Here is a 19,811-nt window from a genome sequence, read left to right as displayed (position 1 = left end):
TGTAAAATGAACATGTTCATCCCCCCCCCCCCTCATTGGTCACATCTAAGACAAAGCAATTGGATTGTGTAAGAGCTGCCCCTCTCCGGCCCTCCTGCATGGAGACAAGGGATCTCTCCAAACTCAGATTAAACTGTGACAAAGCAGAACCAAGAATCCATTTATCCAATCTATCTATCTACAGTAAAATGTTTATTCCAGAACATTATTCTTTCTAGCTGTATAGTTTGCTAACAGGTACGATATGTGCCAAGTTGATTAACGCGTGACAAAAACCAGGCCTATACAACCGTATCTGTAAAACCTGTAAGCGCTGATCAAATATGAACCACGATGCTAGCAGTCGACCACTCAACCTCGACTTGCTTCAAATGCCGAAACCAGGCATCGCCTGACTTGCAGACTTCTTTGTCATGTACCACTCATTCATAACCATCTGTGTAATTCTACTATACAAGCATCTCAGTTTTATTACAAGAGTATTGTCCTAATAAGTTAAATACATCTAAGCAAAGTTGAATCTTGGCTGTATTTGGAGTATTTCCACATTGTTGTACTCTTCTACTGCTGCAAACCTTTTGAGATTTCAGGTAGATAACATTAGCTTCCATTGATGGTCTTTCCAGCTGTACCTGTCATCTGCCTCTCCATCCCCACTGGTTTCCTCGGTAACCGTTGCGAGGGAACAACTGTCTTTCTTGCGGGCGTGTTTCTGGTTGACAGCCTCTGCCTTGTGGTCGGGGTCGGTATTACAGCTGTCCTGTTCTGGACTGGTGGGTGCATGACCGCTAGTGTTTGCATGATCAGACGGGGCATGTCCATTCAGCTGTGTCTGTTGGCTGGGCGTGTTTGCTTCAGGCAACTGGGAGGCAGCCGCAAACAGATTATGCTTGGTGATGCTTTTCTTGAGGAATTTTGCGACATTCAGAGCCGAGCTGCTCCTCTTGAGAGGAGACGGCTCATTTTCCCCTTCTTCTTCAGCTTCTCCTCCTGAGTGAGCCAATGGACAGATCAGAAACATATGCAATACCATCAAAATGCAGTGCTTACATTGCAAACTGAAAACTATATTCTGTAAGTACAATTTTTTTTCTACATGGTTAATTTATTCCATTTTTCTACATATCCAAAAACATCAGAATAACATTTATTTGATAATTGTCTTTATATATTTTTGTGGACAAACTGGTGAGAAATGAGTGTGCTGTGTTACCTTGGTCCCCGGGGATGATACACTTGACAGGCTGACCAGAAACCTGACTGTAGAGCTGGAAGAACCCGTTAGCTACAGTAGTCAAGACCTCGATCTGACGGAAACGACCTGAGAGAGAGGGGGGGAGGGGGGGGGGGGTGATGCAGGTTTCACACAGTCAAAATAAAGACAGACAACAGAAAAATATGAACATGTTCTTTCAAGAAAACACCGATGTTGGGACTGGACAGACGTCACGGCGAGCAACCTTCCTTCTCATGTGGTTAAATAAAACTACCTGTCAGTTCGATCTCTGATGACTTACATTCTTTCCTTCCGCAACTCATCCCTCCACTCCTCCTCTCCATCCCCCATTGTCTAAATACATGTCAGTGTGTTATGAAACACAGACGTCTGTCTTTTGTCTGTTGCTGTGTAATTAACACATAACTCACTCTCGTCTCAATATTTGATATACATTACAGCATAGTCATGCTCTCTCTCATTCCCTAGACGTGCACCATCACATTGGCTGTGTTCAGGGTTCTATTAATGCAGGTGGGGGGAGGACACGGGCCCGTTTCTTTCCCCTCTGTAGCAAGTGCTTCCACGCTTACTCAGTTCCAAGGTAAGCCACCTGATTTAAAAAAAACCTAATGCAAAAAGGGTGCAATCTGGTAATAATAAAAAGAGAAAAAAGCTCTTCATCTGCAGAAATAGCAGACAAGAAAGACTAATATCTTATGCAACTTCATGAAATTGAAAAATATACATGCAATGGGCCTCACAGAATAAGTCGCTGAATCCATAGGAGCTCTGCAGTTTGATGAAGTGTTGCATCATCTTTTAGACCCTGGTTTGGTTTTTAACACACACTGACTGTTAAGTTCGTTGCTGTACTCTATTCAGGCTCTTCCCTGCTACAGACTGGTTTTGCACACCTTCAAATACAGAGAGACTAAACTAGCAGACTTCTTCAACTGAAGAAGCCTCTTGGATGAGAGGTGAAACGTCTTCAATCAAACTCAAACAAGTCCAGTTGATTCTTGGTTTTTTTGCTCTTCATGATTGAACTTGACCTGGATGACTGACAACCTGCTCAGCTGACTAACATTCAAACACTGCAGATCCAGATACTTTTACAGGAGTTGTGGTGAACGAACTAGAGCGAGTGCCGGTGGGACATTAAGACAGTTCCCAGAGGGTGATTGTGTTTGTTTGTGTACGCTGGCCATGGAAGTACGTACTTGTTCTGTTGTCTTTAAGAACATAATAAAGAAATAATAGCGTTCAAGATAAGTGAGAGTCATTCAACAATTTCAAATTTTCTGTAACACATGGGCCTGACTAAAGAACATGGACCTCTTATTTCAGTGGTCATGTGTGATAATAATATGGTGCAAGTCTGTCTCCTGCTGACTCCACATTAATGCTCATTCTGAGGATCCTAAAACAAGAAGTGAAGAAGAGAATAAGATTCATACTGTATTCCTTCTTTTTTCTCTATTAATCCCAAGAGATTCTTTCTGGTGGTGAGAACAGATCTTACATAACAAACGACTACATGCACTTGTGTTTGGGATCCAGGGAACCAATGGTGGAGTATGAGAATGTACCGGGTAAAAAAAAGAAAAGAAAAGGTCAATCTTCCAGGAATCACAAAAAGGCCAGGGGCAAGAAGAAGGGGCAGTTAGAGACCCGTCCCCATCCGAGTCGCTGCGGCTTTCACTCAGACATTTAGCTTTAAATCAAACATCACAACGTGCTTGCTGTTTTGTTCCATCCTCACATACCTTTTTGATGTTTAAAATGGGGGGGCTGTCGAGTACCAACCCTGCAGTAGCACCCTGACTAATGCCTGATTTATACTTCCAGGCACTGGTAACATAAACAAAAATGGAAAAGTCAAAAGTCTTGACAACAACAAATGCTGCAGCAGCAAGAGGAGCTTGTGATTACGCTGAATAAATGCAAATTGCTGGTGTTCCGTGAGGTTCTACGGTGCAAGGACACACGGGAGTATCTCACCATCTCCCTTCCAATGTGCCTTGCCTGAATCATAGCAGGTGTTCTCGGCTAATCCTGGTGATATTGCTCACTTCATCGGTCATGTCCTCATCCGTTAGCGCTTTGAAAATGTTCCCAAGTAGCTATAAAATAATTGCAGCGCACACAAAGCAGGCTCGGTCTGTATCCAGTCATGTCTTCAACATACAGCATGAATGGCCTTTACAACTTCTGGCTTCGCGTGGTTTATTGCTGTGTTGCAATCACTAATAACGACCGTGTCATATAGATCAGTTGCAAATTAGCCATCAGTTAAAAGCAAGGTGCTATAAATATATATAAAGCTGCCCCACTGTGGAAAATGCCCCGCTTTAACGTTTGTTTTGCTCGCTCTGGTGAATTGAGTTGGACTTTGTTCTGGCTCATGTGAAAGCTGTCAGACCAGTGGATAGAAGACCAGTAAATCTACCGGCTGATTGTGCAAAGATTGAAAATAAAAAAAAATAAAGACTTAATGCATACAAGTTAAGAGAGAGTGTTTCATCTTGTCACACACAGAGTATCTTTGGTCAACTCTTTTTATTTTTTACAGCCTCAAGACATTTAAGCTGTCATGAAGAAGAGATTCAGCTGTGTGTGTGTGTGTGTTCATTTAGGGAGCCAGTACCTCCATGCAAACACAAGTTTGAAAACAAAAAGAGGCCAGGATGTTGGACAAGCAGGCCTGTGTTTGTGTGTGTGTGGACAAATAGGTCTTTGTCCTTGTTGGCGGTGCTGTCCAGGCAGATGGCAGAACAGCTAAAATTGAAGGACCCCACTAAACACCTCAATAATACTATGAACAGGACACACACAGTATGAGTCTTTGAGCTTTACTTCCTCCATCCACAAGTTCAAGTCTTGAACTCCTCAGCCTGTCATTTCTAAATATAGTTATCTGTCCTTCTGCTGAACGGACGTGTTTGGATGTTGAGGATTATTAAAAGAGGACCAAATGTACTTTTGACAGAATGGATGTACGTACTAGTAAGGGCATAGTTGGGGTTTTCCAGTTCCATGCGCTGCAACTGAGCTCCCAGGTAAACCTACAGGTAAAACACAGGATGTGATACAATTAATGATGCATTTAACACACTCCAGTAAATGAATCTGTGTTCCCACAGTGAAAATGCATTAGTCCACCACTTTGGTCCAGATTGAGGATAACTACTGAACAATTTGCCTTTTGCAGAGAATTTATCTTGAACTCTGACATTGGACATGCTGCGTAAATGAGAAGGTCCCAAAGGGAACAGTGAGGTTAAAGGAAGGAAGAGGACTTCAAATATCTAGGCTCAACAGTGCAGAGTGATGGTGACGATCCACAATGTAATCATCTGTTCCTGGTAACATTACCAATATTTCATCCAGATCCATCCAAAACATTTTGCGTTATCTTGCTAACAGACGGACAGACAAACGCCAGCGATTACATAACCTCTGCCTCGCCTCAGTAAACGTCTAACCGTCACTGACCCTCTTATGGTCTCATTTCTAATCATACCCAACCTGGTCACTCCCAAGGAGAACCTCAGCATCTTCATCTCCACCACTTCTAGCTCCGCCTCCTGTCTTTTCCTCAGAGCCACTGTCTCTAAGCCGTCCATCATGGCTGTCCTCACCACTGTCTCTAGGCCGTCCATCATGGCTGTCCTCACCACTGTCTTGTAGACCTTTCCCTTCATCCTCGCTGACACTCTCCTATCACAGAGCACACCTGATACTTTCCTGCCTGCAAACGATTCTTCACTTCCTTTCCACATTCTCCATCACTCTGCGCGGTTGACGGGCGGCTGTGGCTCAGTTGGTAGAGTGGGTCGTCCAGTGATCAGAAAGTCGGTGGTTCGAATCCCAGCTCTGACTGTCCGCATGTCGAAGTGTCCTTGGGCAAGGCACTGAACCTATTCCTTGTAACTTCACTGTTCCTCCTGGGATCTTCTCATTTACACACACGTACTCCGTTTTACTCCTGCTCACCTTCATTCCTCTCTTTTCTAGAGCAGACCTCCACTTCTCTAAATTCTCCTCTACCTGCCTGCATGCAAATATATTATGCAAATATAATTTTTTTAACTATATAAAATGTCAGCCAATTTGTACGTTTGTTTAGTTTGCCACCGAAATCAATAAGCGACGGGGTCTTCGGAACGTAACTCCGTCGTTAAGAGAGGACCAGCTTTAGATTGCTAATTGTGAATGAAAACATGCCAGATCTGTCTTATTTGTTTCAGTTGGTCATCAATACCTTGATGTCAATGCCTCGGGCTGAAGAAACATTGTTGATGAACCTGTAGGGAACTCTGGTAGCTAGGTCGGGTTCTTCTCGGCCAAATCCCAGATTAAAGAGGATTTCCTCAGGATCCTCCTCGTACAGGTCCAGCAGCTCTGACACACTGTGGACACGGAGACAGACAATCAATCATTCAGGAGCACAGTCTGCTCGCTGGTGATTCTGAGCTGGTGGTCGGCTGGTTAGTTTAGTCAGTAGCCACAACGCAAGTAGGATCTCCTCTTGGTGTTTATCTGACATCTCCAATACCTCTATAAAGCTATGAAGACACAGACAGGCAGTTAGTACTTCCCACAATCAGCCGGCAATTTGTGGGTTAGTTTCCTCGTGTCAAGATATTTACTCGATCATATAATTAACCTCTATAAATTGTTACGGCATAATCAATCATATAATCAACCTAGCTGAATAATTGTGATGCTAGCTAAGACATTTTTGCTAAATAATGAAATCATTTTATATACATTAAAACCATGGTTTAATAATAATTGTTGTTTGTGACTTCTTCAAATTTAGCAATGCCCACTATAACCTGGATGTTGAGGCCCACACTAATGTTATTATGAGAGTTTAAGAAATCAATATGACTTGTGATGTGGACTGAATCAGTGTTACAGCAACATGCATGTTAAAGATAATGTATACATAATATATTCAGAATATAATTACGATGGTATGACACAGTGCTGGATAAAAGATCATGATGGCTTAAGGAAGACAAGGAAGGCAGGAAGACAGCAGAAGAGTCCACCTGTTCAGTTTTAACAACAGTAACCCATAAAAGAGTCTCATTATCACCAGTTAAGAGCATTATGCACACATCCGTTGGCACGTCGGCCAGTTCATTCACAAATGTAACGGATTGTGAAAAAATGTCTCTCTTATTGTCTCCGTCACTGGCTGAGCCTGCCTCGTCAATACTGGCGCAAATGAAACCCACAGGGGTGCAGCAGCCTTCGCTCCTCAACAAGCATCACTGTGGAGGCGTCTTTGAGACCGTAAAATCAAGCCACAAGGTTAAGATGTCTATTTATGGGCTATGGAAATCATTTTCAAAAATCTAACGTTTGAGCAGTTTCAGTAGATTTCAACTCCTGAAACTTTTAGGTCTGTGTTTTTTCCTGAATAGGTGCTTTCTCAATGTGGCCAATTCTGCCCCTTGAGTGGTTCTCTGATAGGTTTGACTGAAGATAGATAATATGAATATGTAGCTACTGCTGAAAATAGACATCCAATTATAACATCAAATCTAGACAACATGTTTCTGCTTCATGAAGTTTTTGACTTTTTAATTTGAGGAACACGAAAAGATGAAAGGTACGAGACGGATACGTTGAAATCGTTATCTAACATAAGTGAATTGTTATTTCTAATGTGCATAATCATGTTGCTCTCTACCAGATGTCAAACTTTGGATCGTTTGATGAGGTAACATTTCCTGCTGTGCCTCTAAAGTTTTTTGAAAGGTTGCAAACATTACAAACTACCGTAGTTCTCTGTAGAGGCTTTGAAATAAAGTTTTATAACAACTTTCGGTTCCTCCGTCCTTTTCTACCTTAAATCACTTCCTGCAGAAAGACTGATGACTGAAAAGGTAAACTGACCTGGACACGGTGCTGCTCTTTCCTGACCCTGTCGAGTTCATGCTTCTTCCTTTTTCTTTAAACTGACTCCTTTTCTGATCCACCGCAAGTCCAAAACTACAAACATGCATCAACAGTCAAAAAACAAACAAACAAACATTGAGACAAGTTAGAAAGAGAGGAGAAAATGATTTATCAATTACTTTACTGAATGCAGAGAATTTAAGTTAACTCACCAGGACTGCGTATTATTGCTACTGGAATGAAGATGGTTAGCTGCAGAGAAAAACAAGGAAACTAACATTACTCATACAAATCAATCAAGAGAGTCAGGCTGAGGGAGACTTTGTAGAGGTGGAACCTAAATAACAATGATGCGGATTGATGTTCCATCTGTCACAGAACTGAAATCATCATGAGCTGGAGGTGTGACTGCTTCTGGGTTCATAATAACATGTTGGGACCGGCCATCCTTTCACTGTCAGTCTGAAGATCTATCATTCTTCTACCTTTCATTTCAGTGATATTCTCTTCATTGAACGCAGTCTTTATTTTGTGATGGAAAACTGGATCATAGGAGCCAAACATGAGAGCAAGCCGCTGACTCACTTCCGTCCTTTACACTAGTCTAAACCATTTAATAAACTAATTCACTTCCCCACAAATCATGCATTTACACCTTAATCCTCTACCATCCTGTTCTGATGAGTGACAACACTGAAGGCCATCAGGGACTGTCTTTAGAACATCTTCTTTGTATTCTATGGGCATAACTCATTCTTAACATGATTAAAGGACTTACTCTCCAGGCTTAACTTGAGAGACTTCAGCAGCAGATGGGGCCACTTAAGTAAATGGGCTGTTTGGGTTTTCTGGAAATACTTAAGTGAAATGGAGAACGGTTGTGACTACGCGAAGGTAATGGTGCGTGAAAGTAATATATAACACAAGGCAGTGGGCATATAAAGAAATTCAAAAATTGGTATTTGGATGCAGGATTAGTCCATGTAGAACTAGAAAGACAATCAGAGATTGCAGACCCTCGCCTCCAATAGACTATTCGATCTTGTGAGACAGTAAACAGGGCTTCCGGATCAGAGGGGCCAAACCTGCTCTAGCTTGCTGCTCCGGAACGTACTACAAGACACCTTCTGGACTCTTTTTCCCATCATGCCATTCGTGTCCCTCCCTCTTAAAGTGGCAGTTTACAGCACAGGCACAATTCCAGATGTAAAAATAATTCTAGAATCTGGATCCAGATCCGGATCAACGCCATTCTCGGGGAGGACTGAGCCACAGACAGAACCTCGTTTGTGTAAAACTTTCAAGTCGATTGGGTTCCTAGTTTTTGAGTTATGCGCTCAGACAGACAAGCAAACAGACAAACATACAAAAACAAACGGACCCAATTGCAATACCCTCGCCTCCCCTTCGGCGAGGGTAATAAATGCAGGAGATGTTCAATTAAGACACTAATCCCTATTTTAATATGAAAAGCCCTGAAAACATGCATCTCACTTAATTTCAGCTATTTGATATTTGTGTGTCTGGATTTCTCACCCAAGTGATGCAAATGATCCTGCATGACAGCCATATGTTTAAAGAGACTATTTGTTTAGTGTGAACATGTCGTAAAATCTTTCAGTTCATTGTTTTGGTGTTATGTCCCACAATGTACTTTTTTATTTATAGCTTTTAACCTAAAGGACGATGAAGCTGCAAGTGGTTCTGATTGTTTTTTATGATACGTTTTTGTTTTATTGCTGCTAGTTTTCACATTTTTAAAGAGATCAAATGTGCAAGTGGTTGCGAGGCTTCATGAAAATTGGCAGAGGATTAAAGCCAAGGAAGAAAATCATACAACTTTGGAGTAGATCTGAAAAAGGAAGTGCTCCATATCAATTTAATCAGTGGAAAGGTTGTAATCCTTCAACATTTATATAATGAACTCGTGCTGTGCTGCACTTTGTCAAATTGGAAAAGATTACGTTCAATGTTAGAGCGTCGGCAGCCATGTCTATATTTATATAGCAACCTTAATTTAGTAACTGTGTTGATGTTTAAGGCCTGCCATCTCTACCCGTGCAGCCTCAGAGCTACAAGGACAAGCTGAAATAGGAAGAAGTTGATGTTTAAGACTGTTAACGTTACGTCTGATTTAGGTCCATCTAAACAGGAACTCTACAAATTAGGTATTGCAAAGATTTCAAACAGTCATTGTTTCTTTCCTCCTTGTAGTTGGGTGACAGACAATTACAACTCAAATGCCTTGTTAATTACTTAGAAATGACAATCAATGGTGAAACGTTTATGAAGTCACATTTCAACAGAGGAGTCGCTGTGGTCTTTCTGATTGTGTATGAAGCTTAAAGAACTTTTCTGTAACTTAATCTGTGACTGTTGAGGTCTTTGATCAAATCTACAAAAACTCTGAGCTCTCAGCATCAACTCATTAAAATCACTTCAGTCCCAGATTCCAGAGCCTGACCTCCTGCCACACACACACACACACACACATACAGCATTCCCATGTGTCAGTGTTGCGTGATTCAAAATGAAGTCTTTACAGTCCCATTGTTAACGCATACAGCCTCATGGTTGTGTTCACAGCAAATCAGAGGTATGGTGAAACAATCAGAGCAGCCAAGCATACGGGCAGCGTTTCCATATGTGAGACCAGGGGTGTCAAACTCATTTCACATTGCGGGCCGCATACGGCCTAGGACGATGTCAAGTGGGCCGGACCATTAAAATTGTAGCATATTCAGCTATAAATAGCAAAAATGTCATGTCTTTCCTTTGTTTTAGTATAAAGAAGTACATTTGGAAAAACTTGATATTTAACTAACTATTCTTTTACAAAACATTTCATGAAACACCTCAGATTTCTTTAGAGAATCGTGCAATTTACTTTTATCATTCACATCTATGCATTGCAACTGATCCCATTTATTGTACGAAGGCACAAAACTTTAACAAGCAATTGGTAAAGAAAGGGCATTTACACATGTGCATATAAAATCTAAATTGAATCCCTGCCTACACCTTACAACTAAAGAGAGTGCTATTAAATGTGTAAGGAAGGAAGTCTTCACCTGTCCTGTAAACTTCAACTTGTGTAAACTTCATACATGAAACATACACACACAATGCATGCTGAAAATGTATGGAGCTGCATGAACAGTAGCATTCCACCATGCTCTTTGCTACTGAATCTGTTCACTAACATTAAATCACCACAGTAGGGATTCATCTTCACAGAGCTGTATTCTTTCAGTGCAAACAGTGTCTAAGGGAGCATTTTAAAGGCGTGACTCTCGTCTAGACTGCTTTGTTTTTGTTCCTGAAACTTGGCATCTTTTCGCCTGCACAAGTGCATCAGCATCAGGTATCATGTCCCGACTAGCTGTCACTCTCAGAATGTCATTTAAGTGCTTGTGTGTGAGCCTTGAACGCATTTGAGTTTTATTGATGTTCATTACTGACAAAATGTGTTCACAAAGGTAGGTTGTCCCAAACATGCTGTTCTTTGCAGCCAGGGCTGTTAATTTGGGGTAACCTGGCAATAGATACTGATAAAATGTGTCCAGACTTATGGAGGCAAATTTGCCCTTCAAATCTGCGTCACATTGCAAATCAAATCACACATCAGAAGCTTCAACTGTGAAAGGTGAGCAAAAAACAGGAAGTTCTGTCTCAGGTTCACCAAATACCTGAAAACATCTCTCAAACTGGCACAGCAGTCCTGCAGTCTTGTCTTTGTACCGTTTCACATCCGCATTCATTTATAATTAATTACATTTTTTAAATGTATTTATTTTTATATTTATTTAACATTGTTTTATTATTTTATGATTATTGCTGGTACCTAGTCTCATCACTTGTGCCCTGACGACACTGTTGCTTTTAAACACCCATTTTACATTGATTAATGTTTGTTTAATATGTATTTTTTGTTTGTATGATTTGTTATTATCTGTAAAAGCACTTAGGTCTCGTCACACGCACGTCTCTCAGGCAGGGGACATGAGCAGGATTGCCACTTGCCAGTTGCGTCTCCCACAAAGTCAGCTACCATATGCTGTTTGATCTGTCTGTGAGGCGTGTCTTCTACTCTGACCAAAACAGTGCGCCCCCTAGCAAATAATTCTTGAAAAGCATTTTATAAAAAAATAAAAAAAATAAAAAGATTTCTTTTTTTTTTTTTCCCTCAAAAATTCATCCTACGGGCCTGACAAAACCTCCTTGCGGGCCGGTTCCGACCCGCGGGCCGTTTGTTTGACACCTCTGTGTAAGACATTTGTTTGTTTTTTTCTCTCATGAGCCAACAGTTGGGAAGAATGAAGGAAGATTGCTGCACCCGGACTTCTGTTGATTCTACCGAGACTGTTGTGTTTGTCAGGCATCTCACCTGTCCCTCATCCAAAAACTTTTGATCAAGCTCCATTCTCACGTTGTTAAAAAAGTTGTTTTTTTTCAGAATTAAATAACAAATTGGTTTTCTAACAAAGACCCAATTTAAGGTCCAGTACATAGGAGTTACAACAAGTTTTTTTTAATTATTAAAAAACAAAAGCATAGCTTTCATAGAATTTTACTCTAAAGTTAAGGCTGGATCCTGGAGAGCGTGGTAAAGATACAGGTAGCTGACAGACAGACTGACAGCGGTAGGAAACAGACTCTCCAAACAACCAACGACAGCTTGTTCATAGAATATGTTGCACAGGGTAAGGTTTGTTAATCTAATCGAGAGCCACTCACATGACACACAGCACAATCACCATAAACAAAGATAATCAAACAGCTGTGATGGCAGGAGGAAAGATGTAAAAGTGGAGCAATGAAAACTTTCATCTATTAAAACCACCTTTAGAAATGTTGGATCCGGTATTTTGGTGAGAACTTAGCTGTAGTTAGTATTTATGGTTTTTACAGAGGCAAAATTGTCTGATTTAGGAAATAAATTCAGTTGCTCTGAAGGTTTCCTGATTCACTCAAGCAAGGATTCCTTAGTGGAAAGATTCAGAACTCTCTGAACGTACGTTGATGACCACGTCATATGCCGGTAATAGAATTCTAACCTCCTCATGGTGCAGTTTCATCTAAAATTCCAGATGCTACAGATGTGACAAGGTCAAAGATTCATGGGGCAAATATAATCTCATTTCGTCAGAGAAGAATATAGTTCGGTGCATGTTCGCCATCACGTCTGAAAATCTATAGATGCTTGGCTCAGATGGGCTGTTGAGATGCCTGGCCATTCATTCAGGATGTCCCATCTGTCCCATTTGAGCACGAGCATGGATTATGTTAAGACCTTAAGGGTGCCAGCCTGGGGCAGGTGTTGCAAACATACTTTAGTTAGATTAGTCTTCTATTTTACACTTTATTATTGTGATGCAAGGCTCCAGCCAGGGTTGTGATCACCTTGTAATGTTACTGCATGGTGAAAGTGAATATATCTCTAAAGATAGATCTCATCTGTAGCATGTCTTTGGCTCACTGCTATTCAGTGTTTGGAGAATGTTTCTCCTACCCGTTTGTCTTCGTGGTCATTTTAGCTCTGCTTGAAAAAACTATTCAGTCTCTTCAAAGCTCTCTTCACTTTTCCTAAGAGTTTTTCCCATTAGGAGTTATCTTAAGGGCTAAGTGTCTTTATGAAGAAATGTTATCTTTACTGGAATCTCGTCTAGACTTCAAAGGGCGTCTTTGAAAACATCATAATTCTGAGAAATTTCATCACTGGCTCTTTCAACCAGGAATCTTTACGAAACTGGCAGCTGCTCGCAGCCTTTGTGAAAATGGCCCCAGTGCTTGGAAACATGGAGCCCATCATTAGTCAGCTACAATGGGGCAGGCTCTACAAACCAGTCCTGCACCTTCCTTAATTTAACATGTACACGCACTGTTCTTGACAAAGCTCACTGTCAACACATGAAGTGACAGATTCAGACATTCTTCTGACTGTGCAAACAGCAATATGATCAACACAACAAAACAAGTGTAGCCAACGTCAGTCATTCAGGTTACAGTATAATAATTAGCAGTACATGACAGGAAACTGTTAACAATGAGCAGTAGCATGCAATATATAGTACTAACCCTCTGCTCCCAGAGAAAGGTCATCTTCAAAGCTGCAGCAGTTCCTCGGAGCTCCTGTTCTCACACACCCAGACACACACAGACAAACAGTTACAAAAGATAAAAGAAGCTGATCAATAACCAATAACTCTTCATATTTTAATAAAACAAAAACACAAAGAACAAAATGCGGATTACCCCTGTTGGGAGAAGCACTCTGTTCATCCAGAGAAGCTCCGAGGGGAGTTCTGGGCAAGAGACATGGAAATAGAGTCATTAACCAACTTTCATACATCAACTTTGCATATAAAAATAATAATGCAAGGGCAAAACACAGAGCAGAATCACGTAGTTTCATAAAGTACTTTATCTATGTGTAGTCGTACATCAAAATTATTCAGTGATGGTGAAGTTAACCCTTATTGTGCATCTGCAGTTACCTGTTTGCTGCAATATTGTTAACAGCAAAGCATGAAATACTGGGTGTACATCTTTGAAGAAACAAAAGTACAAATAGTTATTAGAATGTTTGGTTGATCACATATCTGAAGAAGTCCAGAATTAAAATTAGAAAAGGAATTAAATGTTTAGAAAAATGATATACAGTATACATTTTTTTTTAAATCTCTCTGGTACATGAGCGATGCTTACAGAGAGTTACCGTATGTGGAACAATACTGAGAAGTTTTTGAGTTATGTCCCAGAAACCTTAATCTGAGACAAATCTCACCCACAGAATAAACCCAGATTCAACTTCAAAGTTTACTACAGTTTTTGAGTTATGCTCTGCAATGAAACAGGAAGGAGACATGCACAATGGCCATTCCTCACTTAAAACAAAGTATTCTAAGCAAGGCTAAATCCTAATTTTGTAGTTCTCATTAGTTCACACCAAGTACTAACCCAGATACACGAACACAATCTGGGATTAACTTCCCTGGGATAACTCTCAGGCTACAAACATATATGTCCATCATCAATAGTATCTCCTTGGTAGGTGAAAGCTAACTATATTAGCCATAATGTACATCAGCCAAAGGTTAAGTAATGCAGATGAATGCCAACTCTTCCAGTTAAAAGCTAACTATCCCAGGATAACTACTAGTCAGTTGTATCCCAAGTGTTCTACTAACCGGGCAAGTTGTCCCACAATAACTCGGCACTAGTTGAAGTAAGGGAGCAGGTCTGCGCTGCCGTTTGCACAAAGACGCTGGAAAGACTGAGCTGTTGCACAACCTGCAGCTCTTATCAATGGGACGAACTGCACGACGCCATTCAGCAAACACACGTACGAATGGTTGTATAACATAACACTGCACATGCGCAGTTTCTGCTGTTCCTCCCACTTCCGACCGGCAGCCATGCTGGACTCCAGCCCCAGCCGTTGCTATAGTAACCTGTAACTTCTGACTCTTCTGCTCGTGGTACCACGCTGATGCAGGTCTACAGAGGAGAACCAGCGCACTGCACAGTCAGATTGGTGGCAGCTAGTCCGCATGATAACAATGTTGACTCAGGAGGAGGAGCCGCTCTTTTGTTGACTCTCCTTTCTTTTTCTGGGTTTCCTTCCGTCTTCCGTCAACTTGTCCCTACGTCTTTCTTTGCCTGCACGGCTCCATGCTCCCTATCTCTGGGCGTTGGTTGGTCCCTCTTTGTGTGTGCTCGTCTGTAAGTTGTACTTCTAGGAGTCGGTTCAATGTCAGCAGCTAAACAAACATTTATACATCGCCACTCTTCAGTAACACGCTGAGCCAGAAAACCAGTTAGCCAGTGAGTCATTAAACCAGCTGGTCGGGACTTGAAAGACTACTAGAGTCTGTTTACTGAACATTCCCAATAATTTTATAAGCATGCATCATTTTGTTAATCATACTAATTCTAGGTGCCGCTTCACTTCATTGGTAACAAAGTCCGCTCACAGCAACTTGAAAAATAATCTACCGGAGCCACGGCCGTTAATTGATAGGATAGCTGGAGATGCACGACAGGAACTGGGAGAGTGGGGGCCAAACACACAGCAAAAAGCCACAAGCTGAAATCACGCTGGTGGCCACGGCCGACGACCGAAGCCTCCATGCACGGAGCTCAAACCTCTGTGCCATCTGCACCCTGTGAGCTTTCTCTTAAGGAAACATTGAGGGCAGACAATCTGAAGAGCCTGCACGGCACATATAACAGGTTGTAAACCAACCAAAACATATCATATAAGGTGTCGTTCTGATACTGTACCCGCATTCAATAAGCCAGCTGGTTATCTTGTTGGGAACTTGCCCTGATGAGACAGAGACAGGTAGAATGTTAAACCAATAAGTGAGATGATGTGTTCAACAGTAATTAGGATCACAACACCTCGGGTGATTACAGCGTTGGTGCCAGCAGGAACCGCCGCAGAGTACATTTATACGAGTCACATCGATGTTTCTGTAACTTTTAGATCAAAATTCTACAATGAGCACGCTAAAATATACATTAAAGTAATGTAATAATAATCTCAGATACGGAAAGTTTTGGTGCGATAAGTATTTGCCTGCTGCAGTGTGACATTCCTTCACACGGAGATGTTCAGGTTGTTGATTGTTCTGCTGAATATCGGCTCGCTCATTCTCAAAGGTTGCACAGAATTGATAGATTCTTGCAAAGGTTGGAAGTTGGAACATGCCGCAATACATGATAATCCAGAGCATCCTAAAGATAATCAATGGAACTAGTCTAGATATAAGCAGGCCAAGCAATAAATGGGATGTTTTCAGGAACTGTGTGCAGCAAAGTGCATCGTCTTGCTGCAACATGAGGAGATGATTGTGGACCGATGGAACAACAATAAGCCGAAGGACCCCAGCGCAGCCACTCGACATGATGCACCCAGTTACAGTTAATGCCGGCCCATACCGTAAATCCTCTGCCACCATTAGCCAGTTCCTTCACAACACTGGCACCGGCACAGCAACCCATACAATGACATGCACCGTCTGGTGAAGTGTAAAACTCTGGTTTCATCTGTGAAAACCGTTGAAAACGAGCATTTGCCTTCCGGATTCAGCTCGGGTGATGAACTGCAGTCAGGTTGAAATCCCGGTGACGATGGTTTCTGATGGTCTGTGTTAAAACTGTCCGTTTGTTCAAACAAACTGCAGCCTCAGATGTCTGATTGGAGTCCGATATGACTGCAACTCTTTGACCAATGTCATCTGATTACGCTAATAAAGCAGACAGGTAGCTGAATCCACTAAAGTGTGAGCTACATAAATTAACTTGTGGGCTGCAGGTAGTTCAGACCATTCCTCTCCAGGAAGCATCTGACAAAAAGCTCCTCTCAGGTTACTTTAAACAGGGAATATACAACATTAGCCATCCATCCAAGATTAGTCTGGTAGACCCAAAAGTTAGAATGCTTTTCTTTTAATTCAGTTTATGTAAAGGGTTGAAATGCATGTTAAGATTAGATATCCCTAAGAATTTACTATACAAAGACAACTAATGAAGGCAACAAGGAGACAGAAAATCTCAGCAAATGGGCCTCCTGTGTGAGAATGTCCATTTCATGCGGTGAAATCGTTCTCTAGTCCGGTGCAGATCAAGCACAGCAATAAATCATGCACACTGTGAATGGTGCCCAGTGTGCAGTTTGCACAAGTGAGTCGTTTTAATAGTCATGTAACTTTTGTAATTTGATATATATCAAATAGTTCCTTTTCATTTATGATCTACTTATTTTCCATGTAACCTTAGTTAATCAAAGACTTTCTTTTGCTTGCTGTAGCTTCTTCCATTGAAGTGAGGTGTGGTGGTGTCCAGTAATTGCAGACGGTGAGTCATCCTCTCCTCGTGATGAAAGAAAAAACCCGACGCATAACCGTAGTCTCTTATCAGCACTCGCCACAAGGCCAAAAACGATTTCAGCAGGTAAAGCCGTAGAAACCACATGTGTTAAATTTGAACTGCAGTTCCGAGCCAATCGAAGACGGTGATTTGAAGCCACAGCAAGATCAATGTGAGATTTTAAAACTACAAATACTTCACAGAACACTGGAAAATATTTGTTCCAAACTGCCAAGAATAAAAGCGTTGGAGGTCTGTGAAAGCAAAATGTGTAATGATACAACGTTTACCTCGACGTTTACCTCAAGTACACTAAAAACATTTTACCTGCTGACTTAGGAAGCAATTCTGATTTTGGCACGCCAAGATGGGTGAGTTGATAATAGAGAAGTGCATTTCATTCAGCGAACATAAGGTAAATGTGAAATATTATCATTTCAAAAATGCATATTGCCAGTTACAATAGTGTAGGAGATGAGCTAACCTGGTTTGTTTGAGGGTCCGTGAGCCTCCTCATCCTTCCGGTTCTCTTGGGCTCCCTGGGACGCACAGCTACCTGCTTCTGATTCTTGCCAGATGGAGTCTCTGCTTTGGGCCCAGGCCCGACGTCGCAGATAGGCTAAGCTGCAGTCCGTTGGCACTCTGGGATCTGAGAATCAACAAGGCACATAATGAGATGGGCTGACTGCTGTGAAGTCATCTGTCAGGTTTATCAGGTGTTCAGCCTGACAAACAAACTACAACCACGTGTAAATGCACACCGTGGGTGAGTCAGGTCAGTCCTTGCCCTACATGTCTAGGGGTAAAAAAGAGACCAATGCGTGAAAACCTGTTCTGTATTATACAACTAGAAAAGCACTCAGAGCGCAAACCTCCACCATGCAGCTCATTCCCCTCCTGATTGGGTTTACACCATCCACATGATGATCCAGATCTTCATACAGCAACCGTGACATTCTACATGGCGGTGCATATCGGATCGCTTCTTGAATGTGATTTTTGGGGAGTGACTTTGAATGCATATTTTACAAGTCATCATTTTTGAGCAAGTCTCCATTATAAGTAAACAGGAAAATCTGGATTAATTATTTGTATCCAGATGGGCATCCAGATCGCGCTCAAAATTTAATGGGATCAAAGTTAGAGGAATACCCATTTGGAAATTTATTTTCCATCAACACCCATTCAGCAGTTTTTTCTGTAATCCTGCTAAAAAACAGACAAACAAATGTGTCAAAAACATAACTTCCTTGTTGGAAGTAACAAATCCGCTGACATGCTCCGATGTGGAATTGACTCAGCTATAAGACGCCGCTTGTGGGAAATCTCTAATCTCTATATTAAATGCACAGTAGGCCGAACCGCAAGTCTAACCCAATTAAATAAAAAAATCTAGAAAATATCCGCAATCTGTATCCAATCTGGATGAAATTCGATGGAAAGATAGGTCAATAATCAGCCAAGATATTGAGCAACACATTTTGAAGCTCCATTGACTGCAATTTTAAAGAAAATGTCAAAGCGATCCAGAATCCAAGATCTCTTCTGGATCCTCTGTTCCTGAAAATGTCATTAGGATCGGTCTGTAACTTTTTGCGTTATCTTGCTAACAGACAGACAGACAGACAGACCTCCTCGGAGGAAGTAATCGGTTACACATCTAGATGTAGGAAAAGAGCCGTTCTCACTCTCAACATTCAAGGCTTGGTCATGCTTGGGTGGAATTCTTTGGGTTGTCTTGATTCTAGAAATACTCTGACTCTCCTTCTACCTTTCCTTGTCTCTGTCTCTCCCACTCTGTCATTGTCTCTCTGTCTTTCTACCGCTCTCTCTCTCTCCTTCTCAAGACAGATGGCCGTCCACTATGAGCCATGGGTTCTGTCCAAGGTTTCTGCCTCCTAAAAGGAGGTTTTTCCTTGCCTCTGTCGCAAAAGTTCTTGCTCTTGTGGGTCAAGTTGGGTTCTGTCTTTCCCTGCTACACCTGTAAAAAGCCTTCAAATTACTTTCTGTATATAAATAAAATTGAATTGAACTGTTGGAGGTAGCGAGTTCCCTCTAGTATTCATTCCAGCATTTTATTCATTATTTTCTGCTGTCAGTTTTAATTATTTAGTTATTACTTATCACCACAACATTCCACAAAGTGCTGAGGTAAAACAACCCACCTGGAGCAGTGCTGGTTTCCATCCCCAGAGTTACACTCTCCGTGCTCGTCTCCATGCGCTTTTGATTGTTGGCCCGAGTGACAACCAAGGAAGTCGACTCTACAGCGACACCAGCACCAGGCGGCAAACCTCCAAATACGAGAGAGATGGAGAGAGCTATAAAATAAATAGTACTTTCTGTTGTGAAGGGATGACACAGAGTTAAGTTGTTTTGTTTCATTCAGGTGTCGCCTGAATGAACAAGAGACCAAAAGAAGCCATTCATGCATCCGCACTTCTAGCCTTCGTTCCTCCCTCCCTGAAAGCCAAATAGGGATGCACGATACGGGATAAAACTGTCACTGCACCACTATTCAGTTTTTATATCTAAAATACGTTACAACATGACAAAATCAGGAAGACCCCAATGATTTCAGAATCTCCATCTGGATAAAAATAAGGAATCTAGAGTTACAGTAATACCTTAACATACGAGTATAATTCGATCCTCGAATGTCAAATTGTACTTTAAAATGTACAGTTACATAAACTTAGACATAATAGTTATTCTTTTGGAAGGCTTTGTGGTCCCTGAGGATTGTACATATCGTCGATGTACTCTGCACGTACTGGCGTGATAAATCCCTTAAGATGAC

At 41.5% G+C, this 19,811-nt stretch overlaps 1 protein-coding gene across 1 annotated transcript in view; it reads right to left on the bottom strand.

The window, feature by feature from the left end:
• itprid2 (ITPR interacting domain containing 2) overlaps positions 1-19,210 on the bottom strand; it is a 29,460-nt gene extending 10,250 nt beyond the window's left edge. The window contains exons 1-11 of the mRNA XM_068746346.1: positions 19,177-19,210; positions 17,496-17,660; positions 15,422-15,464; positions 13,391-13,440; positions 13,214-13,267; positions 7,348-7,387; positions 7,133-7,228; positions 5,484-5,631; positions 4,224-4,284; positions 1,214-1,321; positions 633-990 (exon numbers count right to left, since the gene is read on the bottom strand). Of these exons, the coding sequence (XP_068602447.1) occupies positions 633-990; positions 1,214-1,321; positions 4,224-4,284; positions 5,484-5,631; positions 7,133-7,228; positions 7,348-7,387; positions 13,214-13,267; positions 13,391-13,440; positions 15,422-15,464; positions 17,496-17,660; positions 19,177-19,198 (1,145 nt within the window). The 5' untranslated portion in view covers positions 19,199-19,210. The remainder of the gene's footprint in view (positions 1-632; positions 991-1,213; positions 1,322-4,223; positions 4,285-5,483; positions 5,632-7,132; positions 7,229-7,347; positions 7,388-13,213; positions 13,268-13,390; positions 13,441-15,421; positions 15,465-17,495; positions 17,661-19,176) is intronic.
• Positions 19,211-19,811: the final 601 nt, after the last annotated feature.

This window comes from Brachionichthys hirsutus, chromosome 12, assembly GCF_040956055.1.
Source record: "Brachionichthys hirsutus isolate HB-005 chromosome 12, CSIRO-AGI_Bhir_v1, whole genome shotgun sequence".
In the NCBI taxonomy this organism is placed as follows: Eukaryota; Metazoa; Chordata; class Actinopteri; order Lophiiformes; family Brachionichthyidae; genus Brachionichthys; species Brachionichthys hirsutus.
Note: the sequence above shows the minus strand (reverse complement) of the source record. Positions and strands in the feature narration are given on the sequence as shown.